The sequence below is a fragment of the Hermetia illucens genome, chromosome 4, assembly GCF_905115235.1.
Source record: "Hermetia illucens chromosome 4, iHerIll2.2.curated.20191125, whole genome shotgun sequence".
Lineage (NCBI taxonomy): Eukaryota > Metazoa > Arthropoda > Insecta > Diptera > Stratiomyidae > Hermetia > Hermetia illucens.
The window spans coordinates 112799950-112823303 of NC_051852.1; the positions used below are offsets into that span (position 1 = coordinate 112799950).

General features: G+C 36.1%; 1 protein-coding gene across 6 annotated transcripts in view; it reads right to left on the reverse strand.

The window, feature by feature from the left end:
* The window catches only part of LOC119656091, a 46168-nt gene that overhangs the window by 8459 nt on the left and 14355 nt on the right, over positions 1–23354 (reverse strand). For 3 of the 6 annotated variants that reach the window (XM_038062398.1, XM_038062396.1, XM_038062395.1), the window contains exons 2-10: positions 21828–22063; positions 11923–12104; positions 11744–11867; positions 11342–11680; positions 11131–11279; positions 10850–11017; positions 10522–10781; positions 10091–10348; positions 2982–3362 (exon numbers count right to left, since the gene is read on the reverse strand). In XM_038062398.1, the coding sequence (XP_037918326.1) occupies positions 2982–3362; positions 10091–10348; positions 10522–10781; positions 10850–11017; positions 11131–11279; positions 11342–11680; positions 11744–11867; positions 11923–12104; positions 21828–21959 (1993 nt within the window). In that variant the 5' untranslated portion in view covers positions 21960–22063. Of the gene's footprint in view, positions 1–2981; positions 3363–4063; positions 4103–10090; positions 10349–10521; positions 10782–10845; positions 11018–11130; positions 11280–11341; positions 11681–11743; positions 11868–11922; positions 12105–21827; positions 22064–23354 lie in introns of those variants that run through there. The other 3 variants (XM_038062397.1, XM_038062399.1, XM_038062400.1) reach the window with 3 other exon arrangements.

The window sequence follows — 23354 nt, forward strand, 5'->3', positions numbered from 1 at the left end:
ACCCTTTTGGAAATAGATTTTATTATCCGTTACTTTCACAAAGCCATATACAAAATTAAGAAAAAGCAGAAGGTTATGGATAATTTTAATGAATAATTCAATCGAATGAAGTATGCGTGTAAGCTCCGTTATTGTTTATCATTTATGGGTAGACCAGAACGAGCTATTGGAGTGAACAATTTCATTTGGTTTGGAGCTATATGCAAGAATTTGAAAACCGACGAGTAAGCAACACGTTTTAAAGTCCGGACATTTACCATATTATCGCTGCGATTTGCCACTTGTGTTAAGTTTAGTAAGAGTAAACGGTCCTAAAAGCATGGCTTAGCAACCAACATTATACAAAGGTCGATCGAATATAAATGAAACTACACGTGAAATTTTGGAACAGGCTTAAAAACAAAATGGTGAACATGTCTAGGCCATGTAAAATCGCCGATATTTTGGTTCGATCTAATTTTGAAGCTATACTAATGATGTTGAAGTAACAGATGGAATACATTTTCATTAAAAGTTTTGCTCATGAAGGCGTCAATTTTCGCAAACGTTGACTACGAGGTTGGTGAATCAAACATGATTGAAACATGGTGTGATAATTTACCATAAAGAATTTGAAAAAAAAATAAAATGGGTTGAAATTCGAAAAAATGGCCTTCGCCCTTAGAGCAAGGTTACTAATAAACAGGCAAGTGTTTATAAAAAATAATTAGAAACATTTTTGAAGCAACACTATACCCGAAACTATGAACGAAGCACGGAGGCAACCCAATGTAAGGCACTACGCATATGCTGTCTATTGCCACAGAAGACATATCTAATCGATTTTTGACTCCAATCTATAATAATACTTTGAGTAAAATTAGACGAAATTAAATGGACTTTAATTGAATATCCTCTTTATAGACTTATGAATTTTATCTTTTTAATCCTTCTAGAGCGCCAGTATATGGATAACGGCTTTAGGAAAAGGGGGCTTTTATTCACATTTCGCCGCTTGTAATAAAATTTTGTAAAAATAATCAACGAACTTCCGTAATGCCATACCACCGGAAGAACTAGCAATCCAACTGCGGTCAAAGGTGCGAGTTGATATTGATCAAAGCGGGTTAAGTCAATCGGCTGCGCAGATGCGCTCGGCCCATCTTGACTCTGAAGTGTTGGATTTGATTTGTGTGAGTTCATGTGATTGCAAACACTTGGTTGCATCTGTCATTCCAATCTGTTTTCAAGCTAATTGTCAAATCGCTTAATCGCGAAAACTTGTTACTTCGTGATGTAGATATAGTTGCGACAGTATCAGAAGATAAATATAATGTACAATATTGCCTGAAGAATACTTCATTTTCAAGATTTCAATCAATAACTTCGAAACAATATCACAACGCCAAATTTCTACTTAGCTGTTTCTAATTTGCCATAGACACCACGTCACCGCCCTCTGACATGCATGTTTTTTTCTCCCGCATTAAGCTATTATCTCTCTTGTGCGTTGTCTTCTTGGTTTGGAAATACATAGCGGAGACGTAATGACGGTGCAAACAATTGTACTGCAAAATACCGTACGAGAGCATTATATGTGATTAATTTATACTATCGTTCATTAATCAACAAAGGTCCACTGAATGAAGCGTCCGCCTGCGAGGATAGCAGGGGGGTTCATTATCTAAGCCGACTTTGAATATTGTTATGATCGTTACGCAAAAATCATTCTACAAATTCTAGGCAACTACCTTTTATATCCAAGGGAATCTAATCTTAATGGATAAGAGTTAGATACTTTAAGTATTTTGATCATTTTAGGCATTGCTTTACAGTTTATTATTTTGTTATTGAAAAGATAACATTTGGAAGGAAATGACAGACAAGATGGAAAATTGAAACTTTCTTCAGCATACTTTTCCATCGTTTCTCTGCACTGGCTGGATAATTAAGTAAATTGCACTCACTTCAAATAACGACGATTTTCACAATCTTACCAGGGGAACACTGATAATCGTTGAAATCAACAATTAAAATCCATATTAGCAAAGCCATTGCTCATAGATCTAAAAATGATCATTAAAAATCGTCGGAAATGCTCAAAGACTAAATGTGTGGTAATCAGCTCCTTTCCCCACTCAAACGCACCAACATCAAAAAACAAATTTTCACATTTATTTAGGTTCTACTAATATAAAACAGTTAGGAAAGTTATTTCGATGATAATATTTAAAAAGACTTACGACATACCATCGCAAGCGCATCATATTATTCCTTTGCGAATACGTACAATATTGGATTTTAGGATTTTTTTCCTCAACTTTTTTCGATTATTTATCACCACCACAGTTTTAAATGGAAATTATGAGGAATATTGGGGAGCAATATCAATGTAGTAGCTGTGAAGCATGTGGGATGAGAAAACATCCCTAGAATACTAATCAAAATCAAAGTTGCACACACAGTTGAAATGCAAGATAAAAATGCGATTGAGTTAGCATAAGAGGATTGGGAAGAAATTTGTTCAGTAGGGGGTCATATTTTGAAGCATTAACAACACACATAAAAGGTTAGGATTCTAAACTAATAACAAATTAAATCAAAGGCAATAGAACGGAATATGGATGAACGATAGCGGGGATTGTATGATGTGAAATTTGAAAAAATAGACCTTGATTCATTTTAAAATATTCCTTTCTTGAATTCCTTTAATTCTCTAAAAATTATCCATAATATAGTAAGAATATAAGCATCAACTTGATTACTATATCGTTATCAATAATAATATCTACTAATAATACAATTAAATTATTTGTACTTAATAAGGTTTCCGGTGAAGAAATCGAAATTAAATCAGTGCTTCGTGCAAAACCTTTGGCATACATTCTCTTTTATTCTCGTTTTCTTGTCTTTTATTCTCTCTCCCTGTCTCGTCACTATCTACCTTGTTATTGTACTTTCTTTAGTAAAAATGGGAAAATTACTTTGTTCAAGTCGCTTACCTAGTTTTGATGTTGGCAAACCGTATGCATGCTGCAACATTGACTGTTCCTTTGTTTTAGATGTACTAAAAAAACTGCTTGATAATGAAGACTTCATGTTGGGTGTTGATGTTTTTAGGAAGGTAGATGCAGATGACTGACTAGAGGTTGTATTGAAATTCAGAAAATTCGCAATATTTGCAGAGCCATGTGGAGACTGGATTGCTGACTGAAGATCATCCACATCATCGGAAGTTTTCTTAATGGGTATTTTCCCTTCAAATTTCTTAGGAGAGTTATACACTTGTAAGGCGGGATGTTGTAGCTGTCGCATCAGATGTTCGTTGAGTTTTTGTAATGTGGTCGGAGATGTAGGAACTTTACTTGGACTTGACGATGTTCCTGAAAAGAAAAAATGGTTTTAGGTAAGGTTTTGAAAAGGAATCTGATTAGCGCATGCCACCAATCCAGAATATTACAATATAAAATCCTTTGCTACAAAATAAAAATAATAAAAATACTAATAAGGTATAAGTATTTATCTTTTCCTATAATGGCAAGTGTGACGGAAAAGCTTTCCATAGATTTATACATGAGCAAATCAAGTAATAAAGAATAAAGAAATATGTAGCCTCTAGATTGGAATACTCATTTACATGCAGGCGCAATTTTTAACAATTGCAGTATTTTTGGGAAAAGTTCCAAGGAAATTATAACAGCTCAAATAGAACAAAGAACATTTTTGTTCGCTGAATGCATTCTTAATTAATTAATCTCCATATTCCTTCTGCTTCATAGAAACTTAAAAATGAAAATCAGTTGGAATTCATATTTAAATTATAAACTGATTACCTAAATCCTATAAAACTGAACACAATCTCTATTCTACTTATAAAGGAAAACACTAGAAATAAAGAGAAGAAATAGGGAACACGAAAATAAAAATAGCTCTGTTGTTGAGCTGCCACTCAAAATGCATCATTCAAAGGAAACCATTGAAATAGAATCTATTTCGATTAGTTTTACTCAATTTCAAAGAATGGAACCACTCCTCAAAACCATTCTTCAATTGTGTATCTATGATGTACACTCCAAAGAATTACCTGTGCCAAATTTGAACCCGCCATTTCCATCCAGTCAGTCTGAGTCATCATGAAAAAAATTTAATAACTATCGTTAATGGCAAGAACAATGCACTCACGGTGTAAACTTCTCGATTTGAATTTAGAGATGCTATAGAAAAGTGAGGGCTTCGATATCGATCGATATTTACTCACTATTCAGGGATCATATTTTCAACTTAAACTTAACGCTTCATTCACTAAAGTAAATTTAGGGTGTAAACATTTTGAAATCATGCGTCTCTTATCGCTTCTCGATAAGTTTCCACCTTCTTATATCTGGACAACTAGCGCAGTAATGAAAACCTTTTATTCTATTTTCATTGCGTTTTGACTGTTCTAATATTGTAAAGCGGGATATGGGATAACTTTAGCAGAAGTTTGATAAATCAATCCATACATTATATTTCCACAATATATTGAGCAACAAGATTAGGGGAAACTCACATTTGACAACTGATCTTTGGTAGCTTACTTTGATGTGCATCATGGAAATAATTCCCCAAAAACCATCTCCGAAACAATTGTTACATTTCGCTTCTGACGTGCACACAACATATTTGGGTCATTTAGAGCCTAGTCCAAAGATACTGGGCTATGAGTGCATGCAACAATGAAGCGTGTTTTTAAAAAAGAGTTTCTTTTATCATAATCAAAATGGAAAAATATTCACTGAGATATGCATAGCACACAATGAAAATATTGACGAGTCGACTGAACAACAACAACGCTGCCTCAAAGCATTGATATCGCCTACTCAACATTCTGTCAAGGATATTTAGGGCTACAAAAGGATTCTAAGTATAGTGGATAAGAACTACTCAGTCGTCCATATGATTGTCAATTTTAGTTAAATGTGTTACGTTATTATCGATACTGCTCAGCTGAATATCAAGTCGTTGTTTCTGTTAGAAGCAGCATCAACTTTGTCGTAGATTGATGCATTACTACCGCTAATTTATCTCTTGAATAAATAAGTTTCTTTCAGTCAATTAAGAGTTGCAAAGAATGAATAAGTGGAGAATAGGAAGAGATTTCCCCTTCTCGATGATACTATGCATTGAAATTATAAAAAAAAATGCGAACTGAATTGTCTCAAACAGATAAGATATGACTAACCTGCTTTTGAGGGGAGATCTCCCATACACATTGGTGGCATGATGCACGGGCTCAGTTAAAACTTAATGAATATTAAATGTAGATGCACAGAACATCAGAATTCTTGCAGAATAATATGAAATCGAAGTGCTTAAGTTTTTAGTTTCTTGGATTGGAAGTACACTCGCTCGTAATATTTATTACTATTCAAACTTAATATTCTCTACTTTGTTAAAAACTCTTCCTGACAAGCACATTTTAGCAGAGCCTAAATAATTCACTATAATAATATTTTCAAATTTGGCACGGAGCTTTACAAATTCCATTCCGTATTGATGATACATACATTGTTAGCCAAAAGTTTGAGTCTGTGTTAACAAAAATAATATTATACCGTATTTTTATAAAACTATGAAAATATCTTCATCTTTTGTGTGTTCAGGCGGAAATAAAAGCTAAGTACGACTAGCCCGTCTCTACTTAGAATTTCTTGCTAGATGATTTTACATGCTAGAGAGAAAGAAATATTATGTTTCCAAGGCGGAATAAAATGCTCAGAAGGTTGTTAATGATGAACTTTTAATTTCCAAAAATTTTACCATATTACTAAAGTTTCTGCAATCTGCTAAGTTAAATTTGCAACAGAGCCGATAGTGGCGTGTTCGGAACATTAAGTTGAACTGCCTAGACACTAAAAATATGAGATTATATTGTCTAGCTAGGGAAATATTTGTTGAATGGCGATATTCTGAGATTAAAGTCAAATGATATAGACTTAACTTTCGCTAAAATACCTTCACGACTAGGTAAGTGGAGCTAAAAAGTCCTGACTTTCATATTAGACTTGGAATTGAAAATTTTTGAACTTTTTATGAATGATTTGTCTTTCACGATATTCGACCAGTTCTACTAAATTTCCGGAGATATATATTGCATAGAATATATTCATATTGAACTAAGCTTTCTGACTAACTGAATACAGTTCCGAATTTAAAAAACTATTCATTTCTGGAAAACAATAATGAATTCAATTGCTTTTGTACGAAACTTTCATGGTCCGATTCCATTTTAGTTCGAATGGACTTCCATAGTAATGGTACTTTCACTCAATTTCAATTGGAAAAATTGAGCGAAAAGTCGATTGTGCCGCATGCTCCAAAAATGTGATTTACTGGTTGAGACATTTGACTTATTTACTCACTCATTTTGGAAGCAGTATATTAGCCGACAGAAAGATCCCAACCAAGATCTTTGCAATTATTGATGCAATATTCACACACATTTTTATAACCCGGTTGGCATCAACTCACTGAAGCAGGATGCGAATGCAAATTATATAGAGGCTATAGGCATTTGGGCAAGAATGTAGCCAGACATATTAGGGATACTTTCAATGTTTGCATTGATAAGATTTTTTTATTGGAATATGGAGCTACACTAACTCTACCCTTTACACGTTTAAGGTGGTCATCCCGAGTGTCGGACCCGGATAATCGAATTTTTTTTGCCATCAATTGTATCTAGATATAGTGTAGAATGTATGGGCAAAGTGATTTTTTGATATTCGGAGTCGTTCGAAAATTATAGTGTTAAACACGTGATAAATCACATGCCAGATTTATGTCGATCGCCGTAATGTAGCGCGTATTTATCGGTCCGAATGACTTCGCTAAAAGGATAAGAATTGAGGCCAAGGTTGGACATGTGTTTCTTGAAGAAACCTAAGGTTTATGGAGTAGGCATAGCAGATTAATAGTCAGTTAAGGTTTTATGGCTAAAAATTGCATTCTACTTTTTAAATTCGTTTTTCTCGATACTGCATGTTGAAAATCGGCTGCCACCATAGCCCAAAATCTATCTAACGAAATTCTTTGAAATTTTTACGACTTTTTCAGAACATGTTTCTACGGTCCGCAAACTAGGATAATTGCGATTCATTCAGTAGTTTTTTTTTATTCATTGCAGAAGCCGTGAAAAAACACCAAAATTCAGAAAAAAAAGTTGAACACGGCACAAAAAATTTAGCTTTTGCTAGTTTGCGGACTGTACTTAAGCCTGTATGTTAAAATGTCGTTTACTTTTTTCTTTAAGATGATCGCAGCGCTCTCTAGCGTGGCAGCAGAAAAACACCTTTTTAAGGTTTTGTGTAAACAGAAAACCTTATTAAAATCGGTTTACTGTCTGTCTGTCCGTCACACGCATTTTTCTCGGAGACGGTTATAGCGATTGACACCAAATTTAGTAGAAAGGTGGGAACTGGGAACGCTCACGCATACAGTGAATTACATCCTTTTACGTTGAATTTAGGGGGGGGGGGGGGGGTCCCATACATGCAAAAGGAGGGTGTACAATTTTTTTTCATCAAATATAGCCATGTGGGGTATCAAATTAAAGGTCTCGATTAGTACTTTTCAAAGCCGATCTTAGTTTTGACAGTCGTTGGAAGGGTGGGGAGCGCGGGGGGTTGAAAGTGATCACTTCTTTAAATAAAGTTAATACTATAATTTTTGGTAATTGGCTGCAAAACCCCCCTTAAGTTAATGCTAGCACCACGAAATACAGTGCACTGATATAGGCTATAATATAGAGCATGATCTTACCAAGTTTGGTGCAAATCGCACTATTACTAACAAAGTTATAATACCTCAAATTTGTTGCTTCTTTGAAAATTGAAGACTATGAATGTCAATATCACCCGAAAGTGGATACTCTCACATAATATATGGATATATTACGTGCGTACGTACTAAGAAATACACAAAACCTTTCGTACCTGAAGCGTCCAGCTTCCGGTTTCCCGACTTGTTCGGATTTGGGTGTATAAATTGGTGTGTATTTCAATAACCAACTATGCGATCGGGCTGGAAAAATTGCTATGCACGCTCAAGATATTAATAAACCTAAATCGTATTTGTATCTTTATCCAGTTCTTCACAAAAAAATTCTAAAAAATGCCAAAAAAACCGCCTTTGCATGGGATGACCACCTTAATACGGTTAGTGGAATGTTGTGCTAACCACAACGGTAATAAAAAACAAAAGCAGGATGGAGCTTAATTACTTCCTAAAACTACTGCACTTAACCTGTTTAACGTGGTGAAATTTAATTTGTTAGGAACGGTTGGTATATGCGTTTTTATATCCGAGATTTCAGATATTGTTTAGGCAGCGATCAACTTATCCTTTTTAATATTTAGAGAGTCCTAAGTTAAGTCCTTGATGATAAGGCGGGCCAATTGGAAATTATCTGTCCCCCAAGTTTGAGCTCTTTGGGCAAAATATTTCATTTTGAGACCAACGTTTTTTTTAAAAGATCCAATAGAACATGTAGAGGGGACCTACACCTCTTTTAGCGGGATAGGAAACACTACTCTTTGTATAAACGCTGAAGACAAACGTCCGAGAATTCTGTCCCATAATTTGGCTTCAACACAATGGTGAAACTATCTCTATTTGCAGGATATTGCACCTGCTGGAGGGTTTTTTTTCCAAAAGAGATAAGCGGTTCATGGTATGCTGTATATAATCTCACCTCCGAACATGTGCACTTATAACCTAGAAGTATACATCACTTTTGTGTTTGAATGCTTGGGGAATAGACTGTCTGAAAGGCGCGGTTCAAATGTTACTAGCGGCAAATTTGTATCGCATCTAGATATGGGATACCAATAGACTCAGCTACGAATGAGTACCTGAGTCAAATCAGAGTAGTTATCACGGGTGAGCACATAGTGTAATCCTGTAGTGTACCATTATGGCTTTGAATGAAGGGCTACACCACACTTCAAGTTCCAGATCCAATTGGATTTTTGCGCCAACATACATAATTTAATATGATTGTCAATAATTGTTTTCTAACCATATTTATGTAAATCTTCGCAATACTTATCGAAATTATAAATTTGATATATCCTTTAATTGTACTTGTATTTCCGACGGTTTTAATCTTTTATAATTTCACTCTTTTTTTGCACATGATTTGGTAATAAAATTGTTATTCGAAGTTATTGTTGTCCTCTTCTGAATAAATAACACCATATTAAAAATCTTTGAATCGATAGATGCGTTACCAAAACAAGCAAAATATTTTCCAAGGATTTGAACAAATTTATGCAAAAAATTGTTCAACGAATTTCGTGGAAGTGATAAACAAGTTGTTCCTCTTCACCAACTATCATTTATTTAAGGCTTTATGGAGTTGCTTAGTAAATGAAAGGTTCTCTCAATGTAGATAAGCAACCAAATACATAAAATTTCAAAACCAGCAATATCAAGTAAATAATTTTCTACACCAGGTGTTGCCTTCGGAAACTTTTACTGAAAATTTCAGTAACACCAACAGAAACGTGTTGGTGCCCCGCCTGAAACAATACTGTTAACTCCTGCTTCAACGAATAATGGTGACACATTTATTTTTTTCTATATCCTCAAGTGAATTTTGAAAAGAAAACAAATCCCAATTGTTTTTTATTTGCACTCATATTCCACTTTTGTATATATTTTCTCTTTAAAACTAGAACGAAAGTCTTACAAACTAAGAGATCATTTTTGATGTTTTGAATTACGAGATCAACATGAATGTTACAGGACATGGAGTTACTTAACAGCAAAATACACATTTACCCATCATGACAATAAAAAAAAAAAAAAACTTATCTTGTAAATATTTCTCGAGAAATATACTAATTTTTTTAGTAAAAACATTGCACTACTGATCTCAAACTTTTGGCCGATGGTTTTTACGAGAAGTGGCCCATTGTGAAGATCAATTTGCAGAGCATAAATACAGGGCAAGGAACGTAACGCTCTATAAACACTAGCATTTTGACTTATGAAACTAATACTATTCTGCACTTTATTAACCCCAACCACACGAATAAGCTTTATTAGAGATGCAAATCAATTGTCTTACCTTTTGCCATCATTTTCTTGCGTCTGTTGGTCATATCATACTTCCGCTTCTTCCTCACAGTGCCATCAGGATTGAGGTTAGGATCTTTTATTTCTTTCTTTTTAAATCTTCGATCTTCATCACTTCTACCCCTTCTTCCTCTTGGACCTCTTCTGCCTCTCGTTGCCCCTCGCCTTGCAGCGGCCCAATCTTCGTCGTACTCAGCATCATATTTACGTTTTCTTCTCCGTTTTGAGAAATCCTCATCTTCTTCCACGTCTAAAAAAGAAATGCGCTGTTATTGAAATACCTTTATCATATACTCTATATAATATGTGAGTGATGACTACGTAATTAGATAACTGTTGCCAAAACTAAAACTTCAATTATTTCTAATTCCTAATATTTAACCAAAATACGAGCATGCTTAGAACTATATTAAATTTACATACGTTTACCTATGTCGTCTTCAATCTTAGAAACGACACCGCTATCATTGCCGTCAACAGCCAAAGGATCAGTAATTTCTGCCTCTTCATCCAAAGTAAGAGCCCCACTCAATATAGCTTTGATGTCTTCTGGTATATTTGGATTTTGTTGAATTTCTTCCAAGTCTAGGTCAGGATTACGTTCCTTGAACGATTTCTTCTTTGAAGAGAAGTTGCACTGTTTCTTCATGCGCGAAATGACTTGTTTAGGCAGCTCGCTATTACTGCAAAAGAACAAGTTCACAAAAGTATTAGCCGATATTGCCAGAGATGAATTTAAAAACGTACTAACTTTTTGTTGCAAAGTATATCATTTGGTGTTGGTGGTGGGGCGGGGGCAACGTTTGTCACTGGATCTTCGGGATGCGGGCCGATGTCTTTTCCCTCTAACCAAGCTTCATATCGTTCTGGCTGAAATCTTTTTACAAATGTGTCCATAGATATTTTCACCATGTCATTGCTAAATGGAAAAAGAAGAAGACATTATTGTTGTAATCTAGAAAAAATATGTCAATTGCAAAAGTGATTAAGTAGTTTCCAAGATTCCAATAAAAGTATTGAAAGGCAACATACCTGCATTTGCATTCAGTTGCACGTTTTCCATACTCCACCCATCGAGGCATGGCAAAATTCGTCGATTCTGCACAGTTGAAACCATGATTAAAACCAGCATGATATCCAAAAGGAAATGTTATCATAATTTCCCCAGCTTCCTGTGTTATCTGAAGTTAAAATGGTTCTTAAGTGTTATATTTCAAATACCTAATCCATATTGATACCTTACCTTATTGAAAGGTACGTCGTGTTGTTTTAAAATTTGTGGACTAATTAACGTCATTTTATGCCTCAAATAGGCATGACAGCTTTTATAACTTGCAGGAAAGTAACTATTCGCAACTTTTTCTAATTTGCGCCCATGTTCAGGTGGGATTGCATACCAAGTCTTTGGTGCGCCGAAATGTAAATAATTTATTGAATATAAGTCCATATCCTCTGTATGCCAAGCAAATGTAGTCTTCCACATTCCAAAATATAAGTAAGCGGTATTGACACCATCGATTTGGATGCCATAGTCAGAATTTACGTAGTCTAAAATTGTACCTAATCGATTTATATTCCATTCCTATAATAAAAATACACAGACATTTAAGATAGAAACAGCCGATAATAGTCTCTGTTAATTTACATTCACGTCCGGATCAGTAATACTGCCACTCACATCTGCACCATAGATTGGTGCGACATATGTAATATTTTTCCAATATTTCCTCTCGAGATCTTCAAAATCAAAGTGCTTAGGAGTTACATATCTGCGGATTAAATGTTTTTCAATTTGAGCATATTTATACTTCACTTTGTACATACCTCTCAGTATTAGCTAAGTCTCTGAATTGCTTTATAGTTAAAGCTTTCTTTTGTATATTTATTTGTTGGTACAGTCCTTGTTTCCCCGTCACAACTTGACAAATTGGAGCTGGTATTGTTATGTCCATATCATCTATGTTGTAGCCTGATTTGCGAGGAACCCACTCAGGTGGAGGTACAACCTGGAATTAGAAAAGAATGTATAAATTTGCAGAGTTATATAGTCAACTTTACTGAAGGTCTTTGTCGACCATTTCTAATGAGTTATTTAATCAGAGTGCTTTTGAGTCCTCTTTTCCCTTTCCAATCAACAGTTGAGTGAAGAATATCTTCTTCTCTGTCTACAGGAGAACTTCATGCCGATTGTCATAAGTGCGGTTCTTCAAAAAAAGGTAATGTTCCATAATCATTTAATGGGTGTCCCAAAATCATGTGACTACGCTTTTTTGATAAAATCGAGGGAATTCTACCAAAGTCTACCATATATCCAGTTTATTTAATGTTATTTTCAAAGTTCGGAGAATATTACAGAAGCGGTTCGAAATGTCAACGGAATTTTCGAGAGAAATAATTCGACGTCATAAAATACTAAACACCATCTGATCAAATTTGATCCGAACTGGTTCCTATAAGTTTATCTGACAACTTAAACTAGCAGAAAAAATTGAACAACGAGTTCGTAACCGTTTTATTGTTTATAATTGAATTACAGTTACTGAATCATTGAAAATATTGCCGAAGTATTTTGGGGAGTCTACTCTACCAAGAACGCAAATATTTGAAAGGATTAAACGTTGAGGGCCTTGAGGTCGTAGAAAACTTGCCTCATGTGAATCATCCATCCACCATTGAAATTGTGCTCGAAAATTGTCGAGTTGGCATTTGAAAGACAGCAGAGATTGTCAACATCTTTTATGAATCGACGCGATACATTGTGGCTGATGTTTGGATTACAGAGCACGACGCCGCATGACCCGTACCGAAACACCCTTCGCAATGATAATGAATCGTCACACTCCAGCCTGATTGTGCCTAAATTTTTGGGGAAACGCGAAACAAAAATCATTGCTCACCATACTCGCCAAACTTTTTCCTGTTTCCAAAACTCAAATATACGCTCCATGGAACGTGAAATGATTCGATCGAAATCATAAAAAGAAATTCTTCAAGGAAACTAGGGGCTATCCCGACCGAGGCAGGGAAAATTAGATTAATCTTTGGCATTCTGGTGTTTTCCGGAAGACTCAAATGGTTAGAGCGGGCTGCCATAGCGGAAGGTGGCGGTTGAAATCTCACTGGTGACAGAGGAATTTGTTACCGTGACTGGACGTCGGATACCAGTCGACTCAGCTGGGAACGAATACCAGTCAAATCAGGGTGATCATCTTGGACGACCCCGTTATCGTTACGGTCTTGAATGAAGGGCTCTAAGATAATTTAAGACCCTGATCCAATATGGATTGTTACGCCAACGATTATCATTATTATTGTTTTTGTATTGGCTTAAACCGAGCTATTTCGAAGGCGATAATAAACATTTGTATTATGTTAAAATACATAATGTGGTTTTTCACCAATCCGCGTCAATTTTGATCAAATAGTAAAATCGTGCATAATTTTTTCAAGGTTGTTTAATCCATGACTTTGTCTATTGTCAATCGAACGAAACTATTGTCAATTGAGCGAAAATGTCGCTATTGCAAGCTATCGTCTACGTGCGAGGAAGATGTTGGCCATTTAAGGGGGTCATCCCGTGTGTGTCCGGATAGCTGAGTGATTAGAGCGCAAGGCTGTCGTACGGTAGGTCGCGGTTCAAATCTCACTGGTGGCAGTGGAATTTGTATCGTGATTTGACGTCGGACACCAGTCGACTCAGCTGTGACTGAGTACCTGAGTCAAATCAGGGTAATAATCTCGAGCGAGCGCAATGCTGACCACATTGCCTCCTAGTGTACCGTTACGGTCTTGAATGAAGTGCTCTAACACACTTCAAGGCCCTGATCCAACATGGATTGTTGCGCCAACGATTATTATTATTATTATTATACCGTGTGTCGGATCCGCGAAATCGATTTTTTTTTGCATCAATTTTATTTAGATATAGTGGTTTTTTGATATTCGGAGTTGTTCGGAAATTATAGTGTTAAACACGTGGTAAGTCACATGCCAGATTTATGTCAATCGCCGTAATAAAGCTGAGTGAGTTCGCTAAAACGACAAGAATTGAAGCCAAGGCTGTACATGTGTTTCTTCACGAAACCTAAGGTTTATGGGCTACGTATAGCAGAATAATGATCAGTTAAGGTTTTGTAGCTAAAAATCGCATTCTACTTTTTAAATGCGTTTTTCTCGAAACTGCATGTTGAAAATCGGCTGCCACCATAGGTCAAAATGAAAATGAAAATTTCACAAAAATATTAATTTTGAGAAATTTGGGAGTACTTTTTCTAATAAGAAACCGATAAAACCGAATAAGCTATGTTAAAAATCTTGCCAAATTGCAAAAATTCAAAATTTATGGGTAAATTTACTTGTTTTAACTGTTGACAAATGTAACATGCACACACATACATATGCCTACACGATTTGGGAGTTATAGGCAACAAATCACCTTCTGATGAATGTCTCTATTTCGGAACGAACGAAATAACTAGTTAGGGTTCTTGGTGACTTGAATTGTGAGGACTTTGTAACTTTGGCTAGAGTATGAAATCGCTTGCGCTTTATTCGCATCAATGGGAATCATCTTCTTCTTTTTCTTCAGCCTTTGTCCCATTCACAAGCGGGGTCGGCTCATCGTGATCAGCTTCGCCATTTGGCTCTATCGAATGCCTGATCTGGGTGCAATCTCGAAGCTTTCAAATCCCCATCTAGCGTATCAAGCCACCGTTGTTTAGGTCTGCCTTTTGGTCGTTTACTATCGACTTCGATGTTCAGATCAATCTTGGCAAGTGAATTCTCGTTGGCGCGAATTGCGTGACCATACCATCGAAGACGCCTCTCTCGTAACTTTCCACGATCGGTGCAACCCCATAACGATCGCGGATATCCTCATTTCGGATGTGATCTAAACGTGTGATGCCACTAGTCCAACGTAGCATCTTCGTCTCCATTACCGCAAGACGCCGTTCATTGTCTTTTATAGTCGGCCAACACTGAGAACCGACTGGAGCGGACAACATTGCGGTAAATTTTAGATTTGAGACGTTCGTTGTTTCATCGATCACAAAGAACACCAATTGTGGAACGCCACTTCATCCCCGTTGCATTAATGCGTGAAGCAATTTCATAACGCAGTTCCCCATTGGCTGATAGCATTGACCCGAGGTATTTAAATCGCTTAGTTCTGGGCAGATCACTGCCGCTGACATCAATCCAAATTTGATATGATTCCCATTAACGTATGAATGAGGCATACTTCGTCAACCACATCTACCCGCCAGAGTTGCCGATTTGCAAAAAGGGTGCACTTCACCTCCTCCACTGCTCTGCACTATGTGTTTCTGGGACGACTCACTCATTAGCCATCCTGGGATAGTCGATTCCATTGCACAATATAGACAGCACCAGGATTGTTGGCCTTCTTTATGGGTGATCTATCTAATCCCACCTCCTGCTTCTGAGCAGCATAGTTTATGTGGTGACAAGGTTCGATATTGTGTCAAGTCATAATACTTCGCAAACAAATGCTGACAAAGGTTTCAAACTTACAGTGCAGAAAACGCTTAAGTACTAGAACCTAAGCCCATTCCGGCTCACAGAATCAAAAAGCAAAGCTATCTCATATTAGGAAATAATCAAAAAGTGACCGTACCAGATTTCCCTCTACCTACTGCGGCTCAATTCAAATGTTCCGTTTGTACAATTCTGTGTTAGCTAAATTCGTAAGTGGTGATCCGCTGCTGCGCTTTTGTTGCTCTACAACTATAAACCAAATATCTAAAGCACAGTCGCAATAGTAATTTGCAACGAAGCGAAAACTTGACTGCACGCGGACGAGGGAGTGAGGAACGAAGCGTGCAATCGTGAAAAGCTATTACATATTTCGTACTGCATAAATATTTGAGTCAGTAGGTAAAGAAAAGGTATTAATGAAAATAACGTATAAAGCAACAACAACAAAACCTTATTAAAATGAATTACTACCTCTATGTCACACGTATCGCCTGACATGCCAAAAGGGAGCGCAGATGCAGTTCAAATTTGAAGTGGAATACAAAACATAGGCCTCAAAAATACCTCATCCCAATCTCTGATTAAATAAAGTATAAAGTATTGGGAAATTCCCTTTACTACACTATTATTACAATATTAACACTAAGCCACAAATAGGGCATAATATTGGAAAGTTTGTAGGATATCCTAGTATTTTTAACAAGGCTATGGTAGGCAATAGTGGCCTAGTTTGTGTGAATTTACTGTAGCCTAATATAGCATAGAATTGTAGCAACACACTAAGGCGAATAGTCTAAAGGGGGCTTTACACGCAACGATACATTGTAGCAATTTATCGTAACGATCAGATTGTTACAATTTATCGTTGTGTGTAAACGGGAGATTGTAGCGATTTATTGGGATTGGAGTTGGAGTGGATGGTTGATGCCGGCCGGCATCAATTTCTGGGAATCGTAACGATTCTTCACCTTTCTCACCAAACAACCGATGTACAGCGACAGCAACACTACTTCCTCCATGGTTAAAGCTTTTATAAAGACTGGGGGGTCGATGTAGGGTGACATTTGACAAGAAATCGTTACAATTTAGCGTAGCGTGTAAACAGTGCTCTACTCTTTCGATTTGTTGGAGCGATAAATCGTTCAATGAATTGTTACGAGTTATCGTTGCGTGTAAAGCCCCCTTAACATGTTAAATTCATCTTTACTATAGTTACTACCTACATACAAATGATATTGTCGTCTAAGGAAATATTTTCATATATGAATTACACAAAACTGGATTTGTTTTTTATTATTTTTTCAATGGAACTGTGCTTCATTATATACAATGCTGTGCAAGTTGTAACCCTACAGCAGCAGAGACAACACAAAGACAAAATAATTCCAACCCGAGGCAGTGAGGTTGAGAGGCTGGCACATAACCAACTCGGCCGACGATTTACTTTTTGCCTTAAAGTATACTCCAACTTTGACAAACAATTCATTATTTTTTTTCAAAATGTATATTTCGATATTTCCATCAAGATAAAAAAAAATCACCCCTCTAGGGTGATATTTACTTTTTCGCTAATATTGATATTGCAAGAAAAAATAAATATTACACTAGCGAAGGAAACGTTGTTCATTGTGTTATTTTCAAACTCTCTTCCCTTAAAGCATTTCTTTTGGTTCCCAAACAGGTAGTAATCATTGGGAGTCAGTTCCGCGCAATACATTGACTGGACTGTTTATGCTTTAAGAAAAATCGCAAACGTGGATAGGATGTTTGACTTGGTTGCTAGCGCAACATAAAAAAACCATCGTAGTGCAAATGTGTAGATAGGGGGTTTTGCTTAGTAGCTCTTGCCGCCGATCCGATAGATAATCGGTTTTTTGACAAAAATCAAAGGGTATGTTCGTCTGTGTGTTCATGATGGTGGAGCGGTGTAAAATGAACTTTGTGAAAAAACCTTGCCGGCTTGGAACAAACTTCGCCAACGTGGAATGTTCATTGTATTACACGTTTCTGGATGTTTGGGAGTTTCCCAGCAGGAAACGACTGTATCAAAAATACTTTCACCGCGCGGGATTAAAAAACAATACTTTGCTTACTTACTTCAAAAATGAAACTTACTTCTATAACATACTTGTAAAGTATAATATTGTCACTTGTATTTATTCATTTCATTGCCCTTGAGTAAGTGGCTTAGATCAATGAAGAATTTTCCAAAAACCTCATGCGCGAAAACAGAAACACAAGAATAAAAATGCACCATATATACGCATGTACTTCCAACAATTTTCCTATAGAGGAATTTTGAAGCATCATTCGCTCACATATTCCATTAAGATCAATTCCCATTAATCCTAAATAAATGTTTAAGGAAGCTCTGCCTTTGATTCCCGCTAGGTCGTGACAAGCGGCAAGCGTGTTGAGCCGACTTAATACTAGCCACATACGTGCAAGCGTGTTGAGCCGACTTAATACTAGCCACATACGTGCAAACAAGTTTTTGGTTGTAGGACAATAGCACGTCCATGGAAAAATTGCGGTCAGGCGGTCAAGTTGCAGTAACTGCAACTTGCTCACGAATGTGCAATTTCGCGCCAACCAATATCTTGGCTGCACGACTGTTGCTAGTGTAACACACTTGCACACGATAACGATATTGATACGCAAAATGAAGGTAAATATTTGTTGTTGGTGGCAAATGTGTAGACACGGAATAAACTGGAATAGGATATACCCCCTAAGAAGATAATTTTTCAAGTTTCTCCCATTTTTTGAGATTTTCAAAACTAACTTTTCTAAAACCACTATAAATTTTGAAATAGATGACAAATTGTCCTGCAACATCTTCCCCCTTCCTAAAAATCATAAATTTGCCGATAGTGGCGCCATCTATATGACATCCTGCAAACTCATCTAAGCAACTGGACATTATACTATCTTTGGGTAGTATATTTACCAGAAAAATGATGCATTTATTAACACACCGTTTTAGCCTCGAATCTTGACTAGAATACTCCGCCCAAGCTTTTACTTGATTAACTCAATAAACGTGGTGCTGGTTGCACAATTTCAGCATTGTTGTCTAAGAAGTTTCCTTGACAGTAAGTTTCTTGAGGCCTGACTCGATTTTTTACGTATTTGTGTAAAACAAAACCTTATTAAAATCGGTTTATTGTCTATCCGTCATACGGATTTTTCGCGGAGACGATTATAGCGATTGACATCAAATTTGGTGGAAAGGTGGGGAATCTGAACGCTTTTACGTCGAATTTAAGGGGGGGTCCCCATACATGCAAAAAGGGGGTATATTTTTTTTCATCAAATATAATCATATGGGGTATCAAATTAAAGGTATCGGTTAGTACTTTTCGAAACCGGTCTTTGTTTTGACATTTGTTGGAAAGGTGGGTAGTGCGGGGGTTGAAAGTGATCATTTCTTCAAGTGGACCATTCTCAGAAACTCCCCAACCGAAAAATTTGGACTCCGAACTACCTTGCATACCGATATCTGTTCAAATAAAGTTAATACTATAATTTTGGTAATTGGCTGCAAAACCCCCCTTAAGTTAATCCTAGCACCACGAAATGCAGTGCAGTGATGTAGGATATAATATAGAGCATCATCTTACCGAGTTTGATTGAAAATGCACTATTACTAACAAAGTTTCAGTGAGTCAAATTTGTTGCTTCTTTGCAAATTCAAGACTATGAATGTCAATATCACCCGAAAGTGGATACTCTCACATAATATATGCATATATTACCTGCTACGTACTAAGAAATACACAAAGCCTTTCGTACCTGAAGCGTCTTGCTTCCGGTTTCCCGACTTGTTTTTGGAATATATAGAAGCAAATAAAATTGAATTGGCTATTTTGTGGAGTGATTTGGTAGCCAGTATTCCCGCTGAAAAACGACAATACTTCCTTTTTGACTACAATTTAGTTTATTCAAACAAGGAAATAAACATGGAAGAAGAGAACCTGACAGAAATTATAACTGGAAAAAACTTCTTTTTTCAACTTTAAATAAAATTATTTAAATCAATAAAAATGTAAACATTTTGCGAAAGTGGTAAGTCAATAAGCTCAATAACAGCTATCAAATGTCACATGCGAAATAAAAGGTGGAATTCATAAAAAAAAAGCTTTCCCCTGAACGAGAGCAGGAAGTGTTCATCTTATGTGAGAAACGTTTTTTCACTCGTACGAAGTTCAAAATTCAAAATATCCCTTGACGTCTCCAAGCCCCAGCTCTGCCGTTTATATAAGTTTACTTTATATCATGACGATTTTTAGCACTGTCCGGATTTCTATTTTGCCTACGAAAATATGATTTCTTTTGTCATTTGCCTTCAGGAAGGATTTTATATGATCCCTTTTCGTTGATTGGCATTGCATCCAGCAGACTGTATCAAGATTTCAACTTTGCCCATATTTGGCAATTCAAAATTTACAATCTACATATTATATACACAACTCTTTTTATAGATAATCTTTCCTGCGGATTCTATAATTCCAGTCCAATTTACGAATAATTTTATCTAAATATAGAAAAATAATGATCCCTTCAAAAGGATTTTAAATTCAACTGTCAGAAAAGTAATAGAAATTTACGATTTCCAGTGAACAGTAATGCAATGCAGAAATGACCTTTGGAGAATAATATTTTTTTCTATTTTTGGTTCTGTTCATCACTGTTACTTTTTGTTTTCTTCTTTCAAATTGATAATAAATTTTGGGTAAATTTAAAAGCAAGGATGCAAGTTCATTTATTTGCGATATATGCAGCATACGACATGTGCAGAAGTCGAACTGCCGAAATTTAATGCAAAATAAATCACAACTCTCCCATTAGTCAGCAATGCATAGTTTACAGTATTGTTTGACTTGTACATCTGCATCTCTCATCATCATAAAGGATTTCTTTCTTCATATGTTGAGGGCAAATGGCAAAACAAATGTCGAAAGACATTCGGTGCCTGTAAATGAACATTGGCGATAATTGATGAATGACACTTTGCATTGGTAATTGTTCATTTGCGGTTTGCGAGGTGATACTGAAAAACCAGGGAATTTCACTTCAATATATTTTTTTAGGAAATACGAATCCCTAGACCAGCAAAGTTGCTAAGTACTTCTACTATATGATGCAAATGGAGGGGATTAGGATGTGGCAAATAATTAATTATTTTCGGATTCACTATGTTACTTCTCACAATAATTAATCGATTTATTGAATAAAACAAATATTGAAAAATCTTCACAAAAAAATATCGCTCTCTCCCTCTATCAAATCTAAACATCCAATCGGAACTTGATGTACTTATGCTCAAACCCATATACATACGTATGTTTCATAAAAGTGCCATTCACCGCACCCATAGAAGTGATGCTCCCCTTCACGAAAGCATAACAAAAACGAAGCCAACCGCAGCAAGCAGGCAATCGCTCTCGAAATATTGGCATCACCATTCGACCGCCATGTGCGCACACGGCCATTATTGTGTATGTATAGAGTGGCGTCGCTTGCCTTCTGTACAGCTTTCTACGATTTACATGAAAATAAATTAGAGCGACGGCGGCGAGGAACAAAATAAACTCGGTAAATTGTTGATAAGATGAAAATCGCTGTTGGAAAAGCTCTAAATCAGATTTTAGGTTTCGTCAGCGAAAAATACAGGCGGAAGCATTTATTCACAAATTGTGAATAATTGATCGTTTCGAAACCTTAGTGGCTGCTTTACCAAAACCTGTCTACAGTTGCAGTCAACTCAAATGACGTCATCGATGTTTTGATTATTAATTTAGCAGCTGGAAGGGAATTAGTGGACATGGTTTTTCCAAATTATGCTACCGTTACCAAATTTCATAGTTACTCATAGAAAGGAAATAAGAACGGGACTATATCTTTTCTCTTTCACACGCGTGGCCACAACCTACTCCAGGAAGGCTTTCCCTATCTAACTCTCGCCATCTGTCAAAAGATGGCGCTGCTCACCTAATGGAGTTAAAAAAATAAATGCCAATTACACAAGTAATTTGGATGACACACGGCCCAAAGTGCACCATTAGTCAAATTACTTGCATAATTGGCATTCAAAATTGGCTGAAAAAAACTAGGTCAATTTGATCCCAGCGCTGTGCCTATGTCATCGACGAGGTACTTTGACACCATGGCGGCCATATTGGAACTCAATTTGATATTAAACTACGAAAAACAATATTATTAATTACCTTTGCTAAACCAGCTTTATGTGCTCCCTGCGACTCCATGTATTCTATGTATTTGGCGAAATCTTTGAATTCCTCCCATGTTGGACGAAATACCATAATTCGTGGAATAGTTTTTGTGTCGCTCGACGCCATTTTCTTTTTATGAACTTGGTGAAATGACGCCGATAATTACAATGTAGTATGTAGATGATATCGTTACTGCTTTTGATGTCGCCCTCAGTTGCCCGTTTTTCAGTCTATAATAAATGAAAAATTATTGAGATTTTATTGTGCACAGGTTAGAATCGGTTCAAATATAGATTACACCCTACGCCGAAGGGAGTAAAAGACAGCCACTTCGACAAATCAAATAATATTAATAAAAACATATGTAAAATATTGTTTGATAATGCCTTACTTATATACCTTGTAACTACTAGTTTTTTCAGTCCGAGGAGATGCAGCACACATGCATATGAGACCATGAGTACCTCAGAGAATACAGGGTTTTACAGAAGTAATTTTTCGGTATTTTAAAAATAATTGTCACGGGGTTTATTGTATCGATATTTCCATATGAACCCTTTTCAGCCTGATAAGGTTTTATCTTTGCGGTCCTATTAATACCAAATTAACTGAAAAAAGTCGATGTTTGATGAATCTGAACTCATGCACTTTTAAGGGCAAACTGCTTGTTCTTGATTTTCCGAAATACAGGAATTTCATATGAGATACTTCTAAGGTTTTCTTTCTGTCTGCCTGGCATATTTTTCTTTATAAACCTTTAGTAATATAGAAATATATGTTGGTTGCAACCACATGTTCAAATGAAGTGATTTCCTTGCCTTAATCTTTTGTTTACCCAAATGAAATTTTAGTTTAATCGAACACCCTTTAAATTCACTATCCTACGGCAGTCGTTTTTTTAAATATCTGTTTCACCAGATCTACATATAATTACTGTAGCTACCAGACTTTACAAGTTATTTTTTTTAAACTAACCTTAGAAAAACATCGGAAAAATGTATCAAAACTCCTAGTACCAATAGGATAATTTTCCTCCAAAGGCAACGCCATACTTGGGTCACTAGAAAACATAAGCATTTGTCATACGAAATAACTCAAAAAATAAACCGGAATATTTGATAATTTCATAGTCATTGCGATAAATAGAGAAATATATATGCGAACGCCAAAGAAAGCTCTCGCTGAAGGTCACGTTTGAAGCTTGAGAATTCCATTGAAAATATCTGTGAATCGAGCTTTCGGAATACACTGCAATCATTTTGATCACGACCGCAATTTACTTGGGTCAGCCAAAGTTAGGATTGCATGCAAAAATTTAATAAACGGAAAGGTTCCAAATTAACCCCAAAAACCAAGGTCAAAAGTTCAAGCCAACTGTAGTAATTATGATCGACTTCCAACTTAAATGACAACTACAATAACTAACTTTCAGGAAAATAATTTATCTAAACTATTCTACATTTGAATTGTTTGGGAGTGTCTTAAAAATTTCACGGAGTGAAATATCTTATATAGCAATCG